Genomic DNA, 14,657 nt, shown 5'->3' on the forward strand with positions numbered 1-14,657 from the left:
ATATACAAAGGATGGGCCCTCAGGCATTCAGTGCATAAACAGTGAGAGATTAGATGTACTACAAACAATGAGATTCCACATTCAGCTCCATTTATTAAAGGCTGCATGAAATGCCAGTGACCCATGCAACATGGCAGCACATTCAGAACTACAATTTATCCAGTTCAATTTTCTAGGTTTCCATTATATCCCTTTCTATGATAATCCGGTATAATTGTTAGCATAAGCTGCACCAGCTAAAGTGAGGGGGAGTTTCTGTCTTTAGATCAGATGAAATTAGAATGAAAGCTTTTTCTGCTGTACAGTTGCTATGGTAGAAACATTTGTACTCTTTGATGCTTAATGATATATTTAGGACCTTTCTACTTCAACTTTTGATTGCACTAATGTTGCTCGCATGTGTCAAACGGATCTGTACTGAGCAGAGTCATACTCTTAACTGGGGACTGGATGGCTCAGGGGAATGGTCACCTTCAGGCCACTGGTTTCAATCCCAGATCAGATGGCCCCAGTTCAGTTCCAGGATGTAACACAGAAGTGTTCATACGCACCCTGGCTCCTGCTAGGTTTCAATGAATTCTGTTGTGCCACAGGATGAGGACACTAGGAGAGAACCATCACTGATGGCACAATGAGAGAGTGCAGTCAGCCTTTGTTCTTACCCATTGTCTGTCTTACTGTCTGCATATCTGGCCTGAACCACAGCCCTGCCTCCATTTGCTCACCAGAGAAGGGATTGACCTCAGTGCCTGCTTACAGCCCAGAGCTGAACTACTCACTGTATTGGTCTTTGTCTTTAGTTTGACTGCTTTGAACCATGGTTACTGGCTTGATATCTTCTAGACCCCAAGGTCAGCTTTAGGAGGGCTCTGGTCCAGGCACTGGTTGATCCTACCCCTTAGCTTCCTTCTATCCTGGTCCCCCATGTGGCTAATGCTGGCCCTGCTGGACCCCTTTACTTGGAGCTTTTCTCCTGCACCGAATTATCTTATTACTTCATCAGCTGACCAGTTTTTCCTACACTCATGCAACAGAGAAACCTGACACATTTTCCTGTTCTCGGCTCTCTGCTTTTCATATATAGTAGCATTTTGCCTTGCTTTGTTACTTTTCTTGACCCATCGCCAATTTTGGTTTCAGTCTTCCTTGCCTCCTGCCTTTGTGTCTGTTTGGTCCTTGCTGTTCCTCAGAGGATAAGTCTCCTTGGGACCGGGGACTCAGGTTCAGGTATTAAGTGGCCAGATCCTGCTTTTCCTTTTTCACAACTGGCTTTGGGGAAACAAAGACCTCTTTCTTCTGGTTCCACTTTCAGTCTTACATAAGCTCTTGCCTCTCTCTTCTGTAAAGTCCTGCCCTCTGGTTTTCATCCCTACCACTATTAATGCTCCTGATTCTGTGGAATTTATATTTTGGGCTCAGAGACTTTTAAATATTTTTTTTAATAGGGTTCCAGGTTTTAGAATGTCAACCTTTCAAAAGATACAGGGAACCCATGCTTGGTCTCTGAAATGGTAGAATCTCACACTGTACTGATCCCAGTGCTCTTATCTTCCAATATTTTAATCAAATATCTGTCCTACAAGCCTAAGAATCTTAATTACTAATTTAAAAAGTTTTCTTTACACTCTCTCTCTCTCTCTCTGAACTATAGTAAAATAAAGTGATCTGCCTAAGCAGAACTGACCCCCAGAATATATGGGAACCTGAAACAAAATGGGGCCACCCTACTGTACATGCATAAGATTGACCTCTGACCCTGAGATCATGCCCTTGTAGCCCTGGGATCCTCTCATGCATTGTACCACCCGCACCAGTTCAGATCCCTGCTCGATGCCCAAAGTCACTCAGAGAATCAGTGGCAAAGCAAGATTAGAGCTCACAGCTCCGCTCTTTCCTAGCCTGCTGTTCCTGGCCCCGTGCCCTACTGTCTCAGAATCACTCCGCTACACATGCTATGTGAAAAGCAAAGTCACCTGGGCTGAGCTGTTTTAATTTTCCTTTTCACACCAGGAGAACTTTCAGAGCACAGTGCCTGTAGGAGGTTATTTTTTATTTATTTATTTATTTTTTATAGTTTTACTTTTACAGTTAATGAAAATGACTGAGGCTAAATATAAAGCACGCATGCCTAATGCATCTCGTTCTGACGCCTACATTTAAGGAGCACATAATTAACCATTATGAGTTCTTTAGCAGGCTGACAAAGTGTGAGCTGACAGCTTCATTGTTTTATCTATTGCAGTTTTTTTTTTTGTCATGGACACTCTTTATGAGAGCGCTGCAGTGTTCCTGCGTGAGTCTTTGCCAGATTATTAGCGGATGAGTCTCTAGAGTAGACTGTAATAAAAGGGAAGGTCGTTGGAAACTGCAGGATAGAACTCATTCTGCTCTTAGGTACATTCTGTAAACTGGGGACACCAAGGACCTTCTTCGGCCGTGCTGAAGTGGGAAAGTGTCAAGTCTATACCAGTTACGGTATTTTTCGTACTCTTTGGCACTAGTCCATGCTGGGCTGCATGTAAAGATTACTGGTGCCCCTTGCCGGGTCCAGCATGCTAGTCACCCCGAGAGAGTGGAGGAGAAGGGCAGGTGGGTGAAAACGTCACAGTGAACCCCCCTTTTGAAGAAGCACAGACAGGTCCCCCCCTAAAGCGAGCAGGAGCAGGCTGCTCAGTGGCCCGGCTATTTGGCACTTTCAAAACATGGTACCCTATCTTGCCCACATCGAAATCCAGGTGGCGGTCCACGCTGAATTGTATTTGCAACAGACAAGCCCCTTCCCACAAACCAGATCTCTTTGCAGAGGGAATGAATCTATAAAATATTGCCAGGTACCCTTTGGAGTGATCTGGTCCAGACGTGTGCACTTTAAGGGCTGTGGCATTGGGTTGATTTAGCCACAGCAAAGCCCCTTTCCCAACAGGTGCCTAAGGCAGAGCACTGCTTGATTGGATGAACTGAGCTGCTGCACTGACAGGCACTGCAAGTACTGGTACCTGAGGGACTTGTATGTAGAGCCGAGCCTTTACAGATTAGAAGGAGGGGGGCCTTCAAAAGCTGGGCTTCAGGTATAATGAATGAAGCAAGCAGTGAGGGCATGCAGCACAGTCTGATAATGTCTACCCAGTCTCCTCGTGAAGCAAGCAGCCGGTTTTATTCACTTGAACTTTGTTCAGACCCACTTAACAGAAGACTGGGTGCTATGGCGAGAAACATTTTGCCATTATATATTGTTTTCAGTGAGGTAAAAATCAGTGCATCCATAACTGCTTGCAATTTTGCAAGGGTTTTTTTTTTGTATAAATTATGCAGAATCCTTTGATCTGAATCCACTGACTATAGCAGACTCTTGCCTAGCAGTTCCCTCTTGGGGCTTCCAGCTCAATTAGAACCAGCGTTTATTGGGCTATGGCCCCATGAGCTTCATTTACAACTACCCAGTTTTATATTCCTCTCCCAACTCACTCATTGCAGTGATGACAGTCCTTGGCCAGGGTATCTTGCAATCACGGGCCCTAGATCTGGCCAATAGGGGCCGCCATTGTGCAATGACCAGGAATCCCTCCTCCATGGGATGTGAACATTGACTCCACAGCATCCTCAGCCGTACTGCACAGCACTTCCACTGGGCAGAGTGAGAGGACTAGATATACAAGAACAGGGATGACTAACTTCCAGTCCTCAGGAACCACAAACAGGCCTAGTTTTCAGGATATTCACAACGAATATTCATTAAATATAATTGCATACAATGGAGGAAATGCATGCAAATCTATCTTATACATATTCATTGTGGATATCGGGAAAACCAGGCCTGTCTGTGGCTCGTGAGGATCAGAGATAGCCACACCTGCACTAGAAGATTTTTCCCATTTTGTGTCTACAGGAAAAATGGTTAGTACATCTTGTTTGTAATGCTTAAAAACATGAGTTGGGGGTGTGTTTGGAAAGATCCATTAAGAGGAGGGGCTTTTGGTTTCAATTTGCCCAGGGCCATAAAGAATCTTAACCAGTCTGTGGATAATCTTGGTGACCTTACACCAAGTCAACTGAACAAGCTGATCCAGTCCTGGTTTTGCATCATTGCATGCTCTGATATGTAGTTCTGATTTTCCCATCAATTCTCCTTAGAAAATCAGAACTACAAATCCCTGCATGCAATGGGGCAATACCAGGGTTGAGTCAATTTGTTTGGTTGACCTGGCATGAGGTAGCAGCCCTATGCCTTGCTCTGTTATTATCCCAGCTAAGACTTTCTATAGAATACATGTAAAGTTGTTCCATGCATACCACATGTAATATGTAATATGTGGTATGCACATATGTATATTGGAGGACCTGGAGGATTTTTCTTCCTTGTCTGACCCTGCAGGAGCTGCCAGGTCAGAGAAAGCCACTCTTTCTCTGCTTTAATATCTTTCAGCTCCATAAACGGAGACATAGGATCAGCAGCTTTGAATATATTCTATTTGTGCTTTTACATTTCTTTTGGAATAAAACGTGTTCTAAGTAACTATATTCAAACCCCTTTATTTAGCATCTTCCCCGAGTCCGCTCTATAGTTGTTCAACCTATTTTCATTCTTGACATATCTCAGTTTGATGCCTAAATGGGTTCTGATGAACTCCAGCACAGCAGTGCCTGTTAGAAGATAAGTAACAGCGGTAAGTAGCTTATCTGTTTTCACAGACCTTGATCACTGCCCACCGCAGAACAGGACCCTAATATTCTCCGTGGGATAGTGCGGTGGTTTGCCCCTGGCTTCTGCAGCCCTCAGCACCTCAGTCTTCCCAGTGGTGTTCTATGCATATTTTGTTTCCTTTACTGGTCAGGCCTGACCCTCCTTAGTATCTGAGATCTGTCAAGTTCAGGCTCCTGCAGAATGGTGTTGCAGGGGGATAGTAAGTAGTAAGCGCTTTCTATAAGTTTAAGCACTCATTTTTTTCCTTAGACATAAAATAAAATTCAAAACAACACAAAAAAAAAGGGGTGTGTGGGTTTGTTATTAGCTTTGCAGATACAAGCTTCCAACTGAATTGCAATTTTGGCTTGTACCACTGCTTTAAAGTTTGTATCCAAGAAACATGAGGCTCTGTCCCTGCAACGCTCTCTCAAAGAATGACAAAAATAAGCTCTGTTTCTTGGATACACAAGTTCTAGAGAGAATGGCATTCTGCAACCGAAATAGAAGGTAAGGCTTGCTTAACAATGGATAGGAATCATAATGATAACAGAAGAGGATAGGCAGGCTGACAGAAGTTTTTGTACAGTACAACACAAACAGGTATTAAGCTTTAAGTAATTAACAATGCTAATAATTCTGGAACACTCCAGCAACACGGAAGAAAGCCCATTTACAATTATTTTTTTTGAGGCAACCAAGAGCTCCCACAACAGGAGAGGAGCATTCAGCTTCCCAGACTCCATGGGTGCAGCGGCTGTGCATGCAGGGGGCAACCTTCCTTCTGCTCTCAAGCAATGCGTGCGGACTGCTGTTTCTGTTGCATGCAACCCCATAAATAAATGCCTGGCGAAGGGAGGCTCTTGCCAGCCATTTAAGAAAGAGCAACTTTTATTAAATGGCGATCTTTTCACGTGTCGACGGCGCTCCCAACCCAGCGAGCCCAAGCGCGGAAATGGAAGCGGGCTGGGTCTGCAGCCAGGTTTGTTAGGAGCAGACTGTCTCATATCGGATGGGCTGAAAGGCTGGCATCATCAGGAGTGGTTAAGGTACACTAAACTGTATTATATGATCTATCACTAGGAGTCACAGGTTGAATATAGAGTTATCAGACCTTGCAACTCTTTCTCATATTGAGGCAAGACCCTCATCTCCGGGGCCATCACCTCACATCCTTTACCTTCACATGCTAACAGCAGCAGCCTCTTAAAGAACAGAAATGTACCATGAAAATACTGACATCTCATCTTTTTTTTTTTTTTTTTTGCCTCAACAAAAAAAGGCAAAATCGCCCTCCGGCTGGAAAGCAGAAGGTCCGAGTTAATGACAATCGCATTTAAAATGATTGCACATCTCCAGATCAAATGCTTTGTATCGCCAGCTCTTTATTCTCAATGCCCTGCAGGCTGCAAGCATGGTCACAGCGCATCATTTGCTTGTACCTGTATGCCAGGGCATCTTCGTCCGCACCCCAGTCCGCAGCCTCCAGCGCCTTTACGTTCTCGGGGAAGCAAGGGGAGCGCAGGGTGGTCAGAACGACCATGGTCAGACCTTCCGATTTCTGCAAACCTCGGACGGAACACCGGAGTTCGAAGCTCGCTCTTTGCTTCTGCAAACCGTAGAGGAGCACAGGCAAGCAGACCAGAGAAGCTGGCGAGCCGCTGGTTGGCTACGAGCGGTCACGTTATGAGCCAGCGATTGCACGCCCGCCCTGCATATTAAGCGAGTGCAGGCAAGAGAACCTGCACCCGGCTTCGGTTGCCTAGCAACTGCTGAATCGGTACGGAATTTAGACAACAAACCAGTAGCGTGCTGCTAATGCGCTTCGTGACTACCAGAGATCACAGAGCCATCCTTCTCCAGGCACATCAAAATCCAGACAAAGCCTGTCAGGAAGCGGTGATTTTTGCACTTGATGTGTTCTGCAAAGTTTGGTTAGCAGCACTGAAAATGAAGGCAACCATGCTTCCTAAACTTGTGTAGACCAGTGGGGGCCTAGTTATGCAGAATTTTTCATGTATTTTCTGCCACATGTTCACTCAACTATCCCCCCCCCCCCCAACACACACACACACACACACTATTCCCGAGAGCTTGCATGTTCCACATGTGGTACATTACATGATATGTGACATCAAATATCACCTCTCTTGTCGTTCATACTCAGCATCCTCACTCTCTCTCTCTCTGTCTCTTCCTCTGCTCTCTCACAGATCATTTAGTCTTAATTGTCTCTCTGCCATCTCAAGCTCACAGCAAGAAGACAGATTTTGCTGGCACTGCTTTGTGCCAAGAAAACAGCCATGTGGTGGCTGGTGGGGGGGGGGGGGAATGGTGGTGGCAGCAGGCAGTTCTCCTCACTTCCATGGTGACAGGAAGCAGCTACTGCAGCAGCTGCCACTGACACAGACTCAAGGCAAGCCAGAGCCCTGTATAAGAATGAGGCCTGGATTTCCACACAGGTCTGCCAGGCCTGTGCCTAGGTTGGAAACATTTGCGGGCGGGGGTGGGGAGTTGGACACAATCTTTTGCTACCACTTGCAGCTACCAATCTCCAGAGCTGTTGCTAGGACAGCTCTGAAAGTGGTGCTGCTGCCATAAGTCATGAAGTCCTGGAAAAAGGAAGAATGGAGGCACAAGGGAAAGAAGGCATGTGTGTGTGTGTGTGTGTGTGTGTGTTTGTGGATATAGAGTGGACTGACAGTGCCTGAAGGAGGCTGCAAGCTAAATCTGTAACTGTATATCTCATCCCTCACCCTGCCTTCAGCAAAGACCTCTCATTTCTCAGCTCTCTTTGGATCCTCACCTCATTCTTACCTGTAGATCTTACCTGTCCCCTTTTCCTGGCAATACAAAAGGCAGATTGTACACTCGTTGACTTGTACAATGCTCTCCCTTCAGTTTACGCCTCTAGATGCACTTCTTCAGAGAGAATTCCACTGGTCCAGAGATGGTGAACTCTGGTCCTCGGATGCCATATAAACCGGACAGGCTTTTAGGATTTCCACTATCTCTGTTCAGGAGACATATTTGCATAGTTTAGTTATCCTGAAAACCCGAGCTGTTTGCAGCACACCGGAACTTGAGTTCACCATTACTACACTGGCCTCCACAAATTCCAGCACTCTGATCTAGCATGAAGCCATCACTACAACTACCCCTATTTCAGGCCTCTTGCATGTTTCCCTTTCTGTGCAATAACACTGTAAGCTCTTTGGAACATGGGATTTCTTTATCTATTGTACCTGTACTAATAAATATGGCCATTGGTAATTGCTGGCTAAAAGAGTCACTGCATTCTCCCCTGTGCCTCGGTATTCCTATTCCCCTCCCCTCCAGTATACAGCATGTTGCATTTATACATGATCTGACAATAAACAATGCACTATGATGACAGAGGTTTGTTTTTTTTCTCCATTTCACATCTGTGGGAAAACTGCTTAGTGTATATGTCGAAATGTGCAATTTTTTTGTTGGCCATAGAAACAAACCAGGCTTGCCAGGCTGGCTTCTTTTCCTGATGACAACTAATAAAGTCTTGGTTTTACCCCACTATGTGCATACACAAGTACATTTTAAAAGCCCCGCACATGTGAATTATGGGGGTTACGTGCGTGTCTGGGCCCTGTGCACGCTATGCACATTTTACAAGGCGCCCGGCCACATGCATAACCCCAATTTCATGCCAAAGTGCCGGGCCTACGAAAGAGGCAGGGCAGGGGACGTGTTCTGGACGGGGAGGGGCAGGACGGAGGTTGGGCTGGGACAGTGTCATTCAATGCTATCCCGAGGAAGCCCGTGCTGAGATTACTTCTGCTCCAAAGGAGCAGTAAGTATGAAAATAAATAATTTGGGATAGTTAAGGTAGGTTTAAGGGGCAGGGAGGAGAGGGGAAGAGGGAGAAAGGTTAGGGTTAGGGAAGTTCCCTCCCAGTCCGCTCCTTAATTGGAGCGGATTGGGAGGGAAATGGGGGACTGGCTGATCGCGTCGCCACATGTAGGTTATAAAATCCTCCCCCCCCCCCTCGCGTGCATGAGTTGCGGGCTGCCTGCATGTGCACGTGCCGGCACGTGCATGTTATAAAATCAGCGCGTCCATGTGCGCACGGGGATTTCTTAAAATCGACCCCATAATTACTAAGTAAAAACAAGACTACAAACTCCATGCATGTAATGGGATAAAATCAGAATTGCATCAGCCTGCTGGTAAAAATTAAAAAAAAAAAAAAAAGAAGAAAATGCCGACTGGTAACCCTAAAAGCAAACAATAAGCAGACATGTGACATGGCGCGATGGCAGTGTGAATGCTCAGCTATAGTGAGCTGCTGGTAAGTAGTACACCTGACAGGCTGCATTATAATATTACAAAGATGGCTCAACTACACCATCTGCTGGCGTGATCAAATTACTGTAACCAGTAGCTTCAGACACCAGACCTGCCTACACACAAACCCAAAAAGCAAGTCATAGGCTTAGCTTACCTAATCTGCAATGGGGCAAATCGGAAATCTCTAGGGAACCGTCTACATTATACAAAGTTTTCAAGCAAACCAATGGAAGGTCAATACCCTTAAGTCCGTTCCAGATAGAAGGCCAGAGGTGGAATTGTAAAATTATGGGGAGGGACAAGGAAAAAGCAGAAATGCTAAATAAATATTTCTGTTCAGTGTTCATTAAAGAAGGCCTAGGAGAAGGGCTGCTGATGGTTAGCAAGATGGGAGTGGAGTAGATATCACATCATTCACCAGAGAGGATGTTTATATGGAACTTGCAAAACTGAAAGTGGACATAGCTATAGGGTCAGAAGAGGTTCGTCCAAGGATACTAAGGGAGCTCAGAGAGATTTTGGTGGGATTGGAGAAGATCAGTTGTGGTCTCGCTTCACAAAAATGGTAACAGAGAGGTAGCTGGAAACTACAGACCAGTAAGCCTTACCTTAGTAATGGGAAAATGAAAGGAGATGCTGTTAAAGGATAGTGGGTTGCAAGACCCCCAGGCAGCTAAGATAAGCAACAGAAAGGACACGCCTGAGGGAGCAGCCAGAATGCAAAGTGACCTAAGAAAACTTGAGGAGTGCTCAAAGGCTTGGCGCTTAAGATTCGATATAAAAAAAAGTGCACAGTCTGGGTGCAAAACTAAAGGGTTATAAATGATGAAAGGGATGATGATGCTGATGTGCACTGATCGGGAGAGAGACCGTGGGGTGATAGCATCTGATGCTGTCATGGTACTGAAATCGTTACTACAAGGATGCTAGGCCGCATAGAGAGACAAATAACCGGTAGAAAAAAAAGGAGGTGGTTAGGCCTCACTTAGAAAACTGTGTTCAGTTCTGGAGGACAGATTTGGGAACCACTCCAGGACAGGTTTGGGAACCTCATGATAACAAGCAAAAAAGACCAATCCGTGTGGGGTTTCCCTTTGAAATTCTGGCTGGTAGGGGGACAACTGGTCCAGTGTAGGTGCAAATGTAATTGCAGAAAATCCACACCAACTTTCCCTCCCCTGACCTCTCTCCACCCAGACCCACCCTTTCTGGATGTGAATAGTGCTGGCACTTCTACCTGCAGTGAAGAATGAAGGGGGGGGGGGGGGGGGGAGACGATTTTCAGCGGGGATTTTCGTGCAGGTAAACGACTTTGAAAGTTGCCCTCAAAATCTCCGACGAATTGAATTCCTACAGATTTAGGTACGCACTAAAAGGACCTGTACGTGGCTAAGGTTTCATGATCGCCCTGGTTTACATACAGTATATGTGAATTAAACCAATCTGCGTTAACTGGAATTTCTGACCAGTGACCAGCATTCAAGGACTGAAGACGCCAACTCATGCACTAAAGAAGGATTGCTGGCCACGCTAAGAAAACAAGACCAAGAGGCGAGTACTTGGGTTTTTTTGGGAGACTGGGTTCAAAAGGTGCTATAGTGGGAGAACATTGTTCGTCTTTCTTCCCTCCGCTGTGGGAGGTCCTTCGGGGGTTCTTTGCTGTCCCCAGTTTTGCGTAATCTGTTCCTGCAGCCACTCGCCATTATGATCAGGCAGTTTGGCATTTGGCATAGCATAAATGTGGGAAAAGTCCAACTAGGTGTGACACTGGGGGTGAGACCAAATAGAGGTGGGGGATATTATGAATGCTGGATGCAAACCTGCTGCGATCATCACATCGGCTGACCGTACAGAGCTGGGTCAAGGTTAAAATCCTTTGCCTGGCATTTTAGGCATGGTCTGGCTCTGGGTCAGTCAGCCTTAGGGTTTGTTTAAGGCCGGATACCCCCTGCATGCTCTGCGGTTACAGGGTGAGCGTCAGTTGATCATCCCAGGGCCAGCTACTCACAGGATGCTTCTGTATCTCATCCTACTCGTGGAATCAATCGCCTGCAGAGGTTCAGCAAGCTGGAGAATGCTTTACCTTTTCGTAAGTTAGTAAATATTAGCCCTGCATAATAAAAACTTCTTTTTCTTTCTCACATTTACTCTCTCTCCCTTCTGTCGACTATCATTTCTGTCCTTCCTTTAATTGCCTCCTCCCAGCCCAATGCTACACTTTCCGCCCAAATTTGATTTCTCTTTTCTCCAACTCTTGCTCATTTTTCCAGTTTTTCCTCTTAGTGTTTCTCCACATCATTTACCTGTAAATCTGGAGAGAAAACCAGATTCAACAACGCAAATGTTATTCAACAAAATAACAAACAGGAGCATATTGGTTACCTGGGGGGAAAAATTCACCTCATTCCAATATGACCTTGCCAATTGCATTTCGAGATATTTTTCAGCTCAGCTTACTGAAATCTTCAAACCGTCCTACATAGTAGAGATGCCAAGGTTGAAACTCAAGAGGAGAAGCAAAGAGGCAGATTGTGAAACGGGGGCAGAATGGGAAGGGAAGAAAGGCAATGAAGGGTGTCGCAATAGGAACATAGGAAAGGAATGACTTTATTCCTATTTCTTCCTTCCTATGTCCATCTACCACCCTTACTTCACTCCTTTCTTTTTGTTTTTTGTCTCTCCCCCTCTCTCCCATGCCTCTTACTTGCAAGCAAAGTAACTCCTATAGCAGCTGACAGGATGGGCTTTACTGCTGTTGTACCTTTATCCCTTCCTGGTCTGTCCATCTCATGGAAGTTTCCCACTCTCATGTGGGAGATTGGCTTCAGATGCAGGAAACTCTCGCAAGCATTATATTTTGTATGTAAATATTTGTACAGTTTAAAAATTAGTTTCCCTTACCCCTCCACCCCCCTCCACTTCCCCTCCCTTAATATCTCCCCTGTTTCTATGTAAAACCTCCTCCCTCCACCCCGTCCCCCCCCTTGTTTGCCCCCCTCCCCCCTAGTTCTAGTTCTTTTATCAGTTACACTGTGAAGCCCTGTTGGCCAGTTTGTTGTTCTATGGAAACCGATGTGATGTTTTCTTAACGATTGTCGGTATATAAAAAACTTTAAATAAATAAATAAATAAATAAGATGTGAGTGACCAGGCATCAAGAAAATAGGTTGTGATTAAAACTGGGCAGCTGCCTGCACCCAAGGGCTCAATTCTCAGGGAACATTGGCTGTCTCAGGCAGAAGAGAGAGCCTCTGGGCTATCCAGCCTATCCAAGGTATGCCCTTGCCTAGACACTATTCCTCCTCCCTGACTCCTGCGGAGTAGGCCCTGACAGCTTAGGCAAGCTCAAAATAGAGGTTGGGCTAAACGGAGCAGCCTTCTGCATGCTTGAAGGACTTTATGGAGGCAGTGCATGAGTTGCAGGCTCAGCTTCAAGACCTTCAATTGGAAGCCATCCAGCCAAGGTGAGCAACCCTGACCAGCCCTGCTATTGCTGGAACCTCAATTGCCACATCTAGAAAAGTTTGGCAGTAAGAGGGGTGAGTTGCAGGGGTTCTTGCATCAATGCAAGTTTCGCCTACACTTGCACTTGTCAGATAGGGTGATGCATCAAGTCGCAGTAGGGCTATAACACGCATTTAGCAGCATATATCATGCAGTATAGCCTTATCACAGTGATAATGTGCGATATCTGCAATATTTTGCATAACCTGGCCCAGATTCCCTCCCCTGTTTCAATGAGCTGCTTTGCATATGATTTGCATGCATGAATTTTGCAAATCCATGCAAAACAACTTATGCATAGGTAATCTGATGTAAATAAATCAACTCAGCTGACATAGAAAGTTGTCAACCGTGTTAATTTTACTATTCCTCCTGAGCTAGCATTAATCAAACGCAGGAGCATTGGGACCTTAACCTGGGTACTGATGCTCCCACATTAGATTTAAAAGGCCAACCTATGAAAATAAAATTGCTCTAAGTCAAAAAAGTGTGCAGGGGGGTCAAACATGATCCCCCTTCTCACCCCGAGGTCACCTTTTGAGGTGGGCCTAACAGCCAAATTAAAAAAAACAAACCATCTTTTGTGTGACCATGGCCCCTCCCCCCCAACCCTATCAAAAAAGTGCCTTTGAGCATTCCCCAAACTCCCTTTAAAAATACCCAGCACCAGCAGGTTCCTTTGGCACCTCTTTCCCCCCACCCTCAAATGCAAAAAATGATTGTTTATAGGGACCCCCCAAGACCAATAAATAACTGTTAGGAGTCTAGAGGGGGGGGGGCCAGTCTCCCCCCCCACCCCCCCAAACTCTCCTCCCACACCCCATTACCTCCATAAGTAGCTTAGAATCACTCAGAAGGGTCCAGGATGCCCCCTAGCTCTGGTTGGCGCCATTTTTTAAATGGTGCCGACCTAACCATGACTGGGGCAAGGTCAGGTCAGCGCCATTTTACTTGGTGAGGGGTAACACTTTTTCTGGAGAGAGATGATCCAGCCCGGCTGTAGGAAAATGTAAGAGTATTCTGTAATCTGTGGATTGCCGCCTGCTTCCTCCCCCCTCTAGTGTTTAGTGTTGTATGGGGGAGGGGCAGCACCACAGAAACTTACCACTTATTACCTCCTATATATGCAATCTGAGTGGCTCAGGAAGGACACTGTCAGTCTCTGAATCAGACTTTTATTGGTCAGACATTTCAGGCTTACCAGTTAGAATATGAGAAAACATATGCCTCTACGGTCCTTAACCCAGCAAAGGTTTATACTGAGTAAAACTTTGCACCATTAGTGAACTTGGGGTACATGCGCCTAATAATCGCTCCAAATCTGATCATATTGGCCCACTTCTCCCCTAGGTGCATATTTCATTTTCTCAGTTATAGTTTGTTAGACATTTGATTTTTTCATTGTGCCAACACTAGCACCTGCTCCCATTAGGTTGCTGCCGTAAATCTAGCTGCTTGTATACAGTGATTCACAAGAACTGTGTTTCTCTTGGTCAGACTATCCCCAGAATCAACCCCCCCCCCCCCAAATCCCAACAAACAGAGTGGGGGGAGGGGCAGGGAGAAATCTTTTCTAATAATTTTCTTAATTTTAGTCCCAACACTCACCCAAAATTGAGATATTTCAGGGCATGTCCACCATGTGTGCAAGCAGGATCTCTCGAGCCCACAACCACGCCAACACAAAGGTGATGCAGTTCTAGAAACTGTGATATAAAATAATGGATATTTATAAGCAAGATGAAGCAATTTCACCATTAACTCAACCTTCTTTGCACAGATAAGTACCAAATATGTCATCTGCCATGTTACATCCCAATCCTCCTGATCAAGAGACACCTGAAGGTCCTCATTCCAGGCAGCTAGAAGATTAGGAATTCTGTCATTAACTTGGTCACTTACCACCAAGCATTTATAAATATACGATAAGGCCTTTCCCTTAATTCTCCTATCACCTGAGAATCTTTCAATAGCATTAGTATATCTAGGTACCCATTGCTTGGTTTTAACCCTCTCCAATGCATGTCGCACGTGTCTCCGGTGCAATATCAAATGTCTGCCAATTCAGCAAATGTTGCCCATCTGTTCCCCCCCCCCCCCCCCCACCCCTCATCTGCCAAACAAATCGCAACCCATGCTATTGCCA

General features: G+C 45.5%; 1 protein-coding gene across 1 annotated transcript in view; it reads right to left on the reverse strand.

Moving 5' to 3' along the window:
- HUNK (hormonally up-regulated Neu-associated kinase) overlaps window positions 1-6,299 on the reverse strand; it is a 62,318-nt gene extending 56,019 nt beyond the window's left edge. Inside the window, exon 1 of the mRNA XM_029603596.1 lies at window positions 6,124-6,299. Within this exon, the coding sequence (XP_029459456.1) occupies window positions 6,124-6,224 (101 nt within the window). The 5' untranslated portion in view covers window positions 6,225-6,299. The remainder of the gene's footprint in view (window positions 1-6,123) is intronic.
- Between the last annotated feature and the right edge of the window lie 8,358 nt (window positions 6,300-14,657).

This window comes from Rhinatrema bivittatum, chromosome 5 (genome assembly GCF_901001135.1).
Source record: "Rhinatrema bivittatum chromosome 5, aRhiBiv1.1, whole genome shotgun sequence".
Lineage (NCBI taxonomy): Eukaryota > Metazoa > Chordata > Amphibia > Gymnophiona > Rhinatrematidae > Rhinatrema > Rhinatrema bivittatum.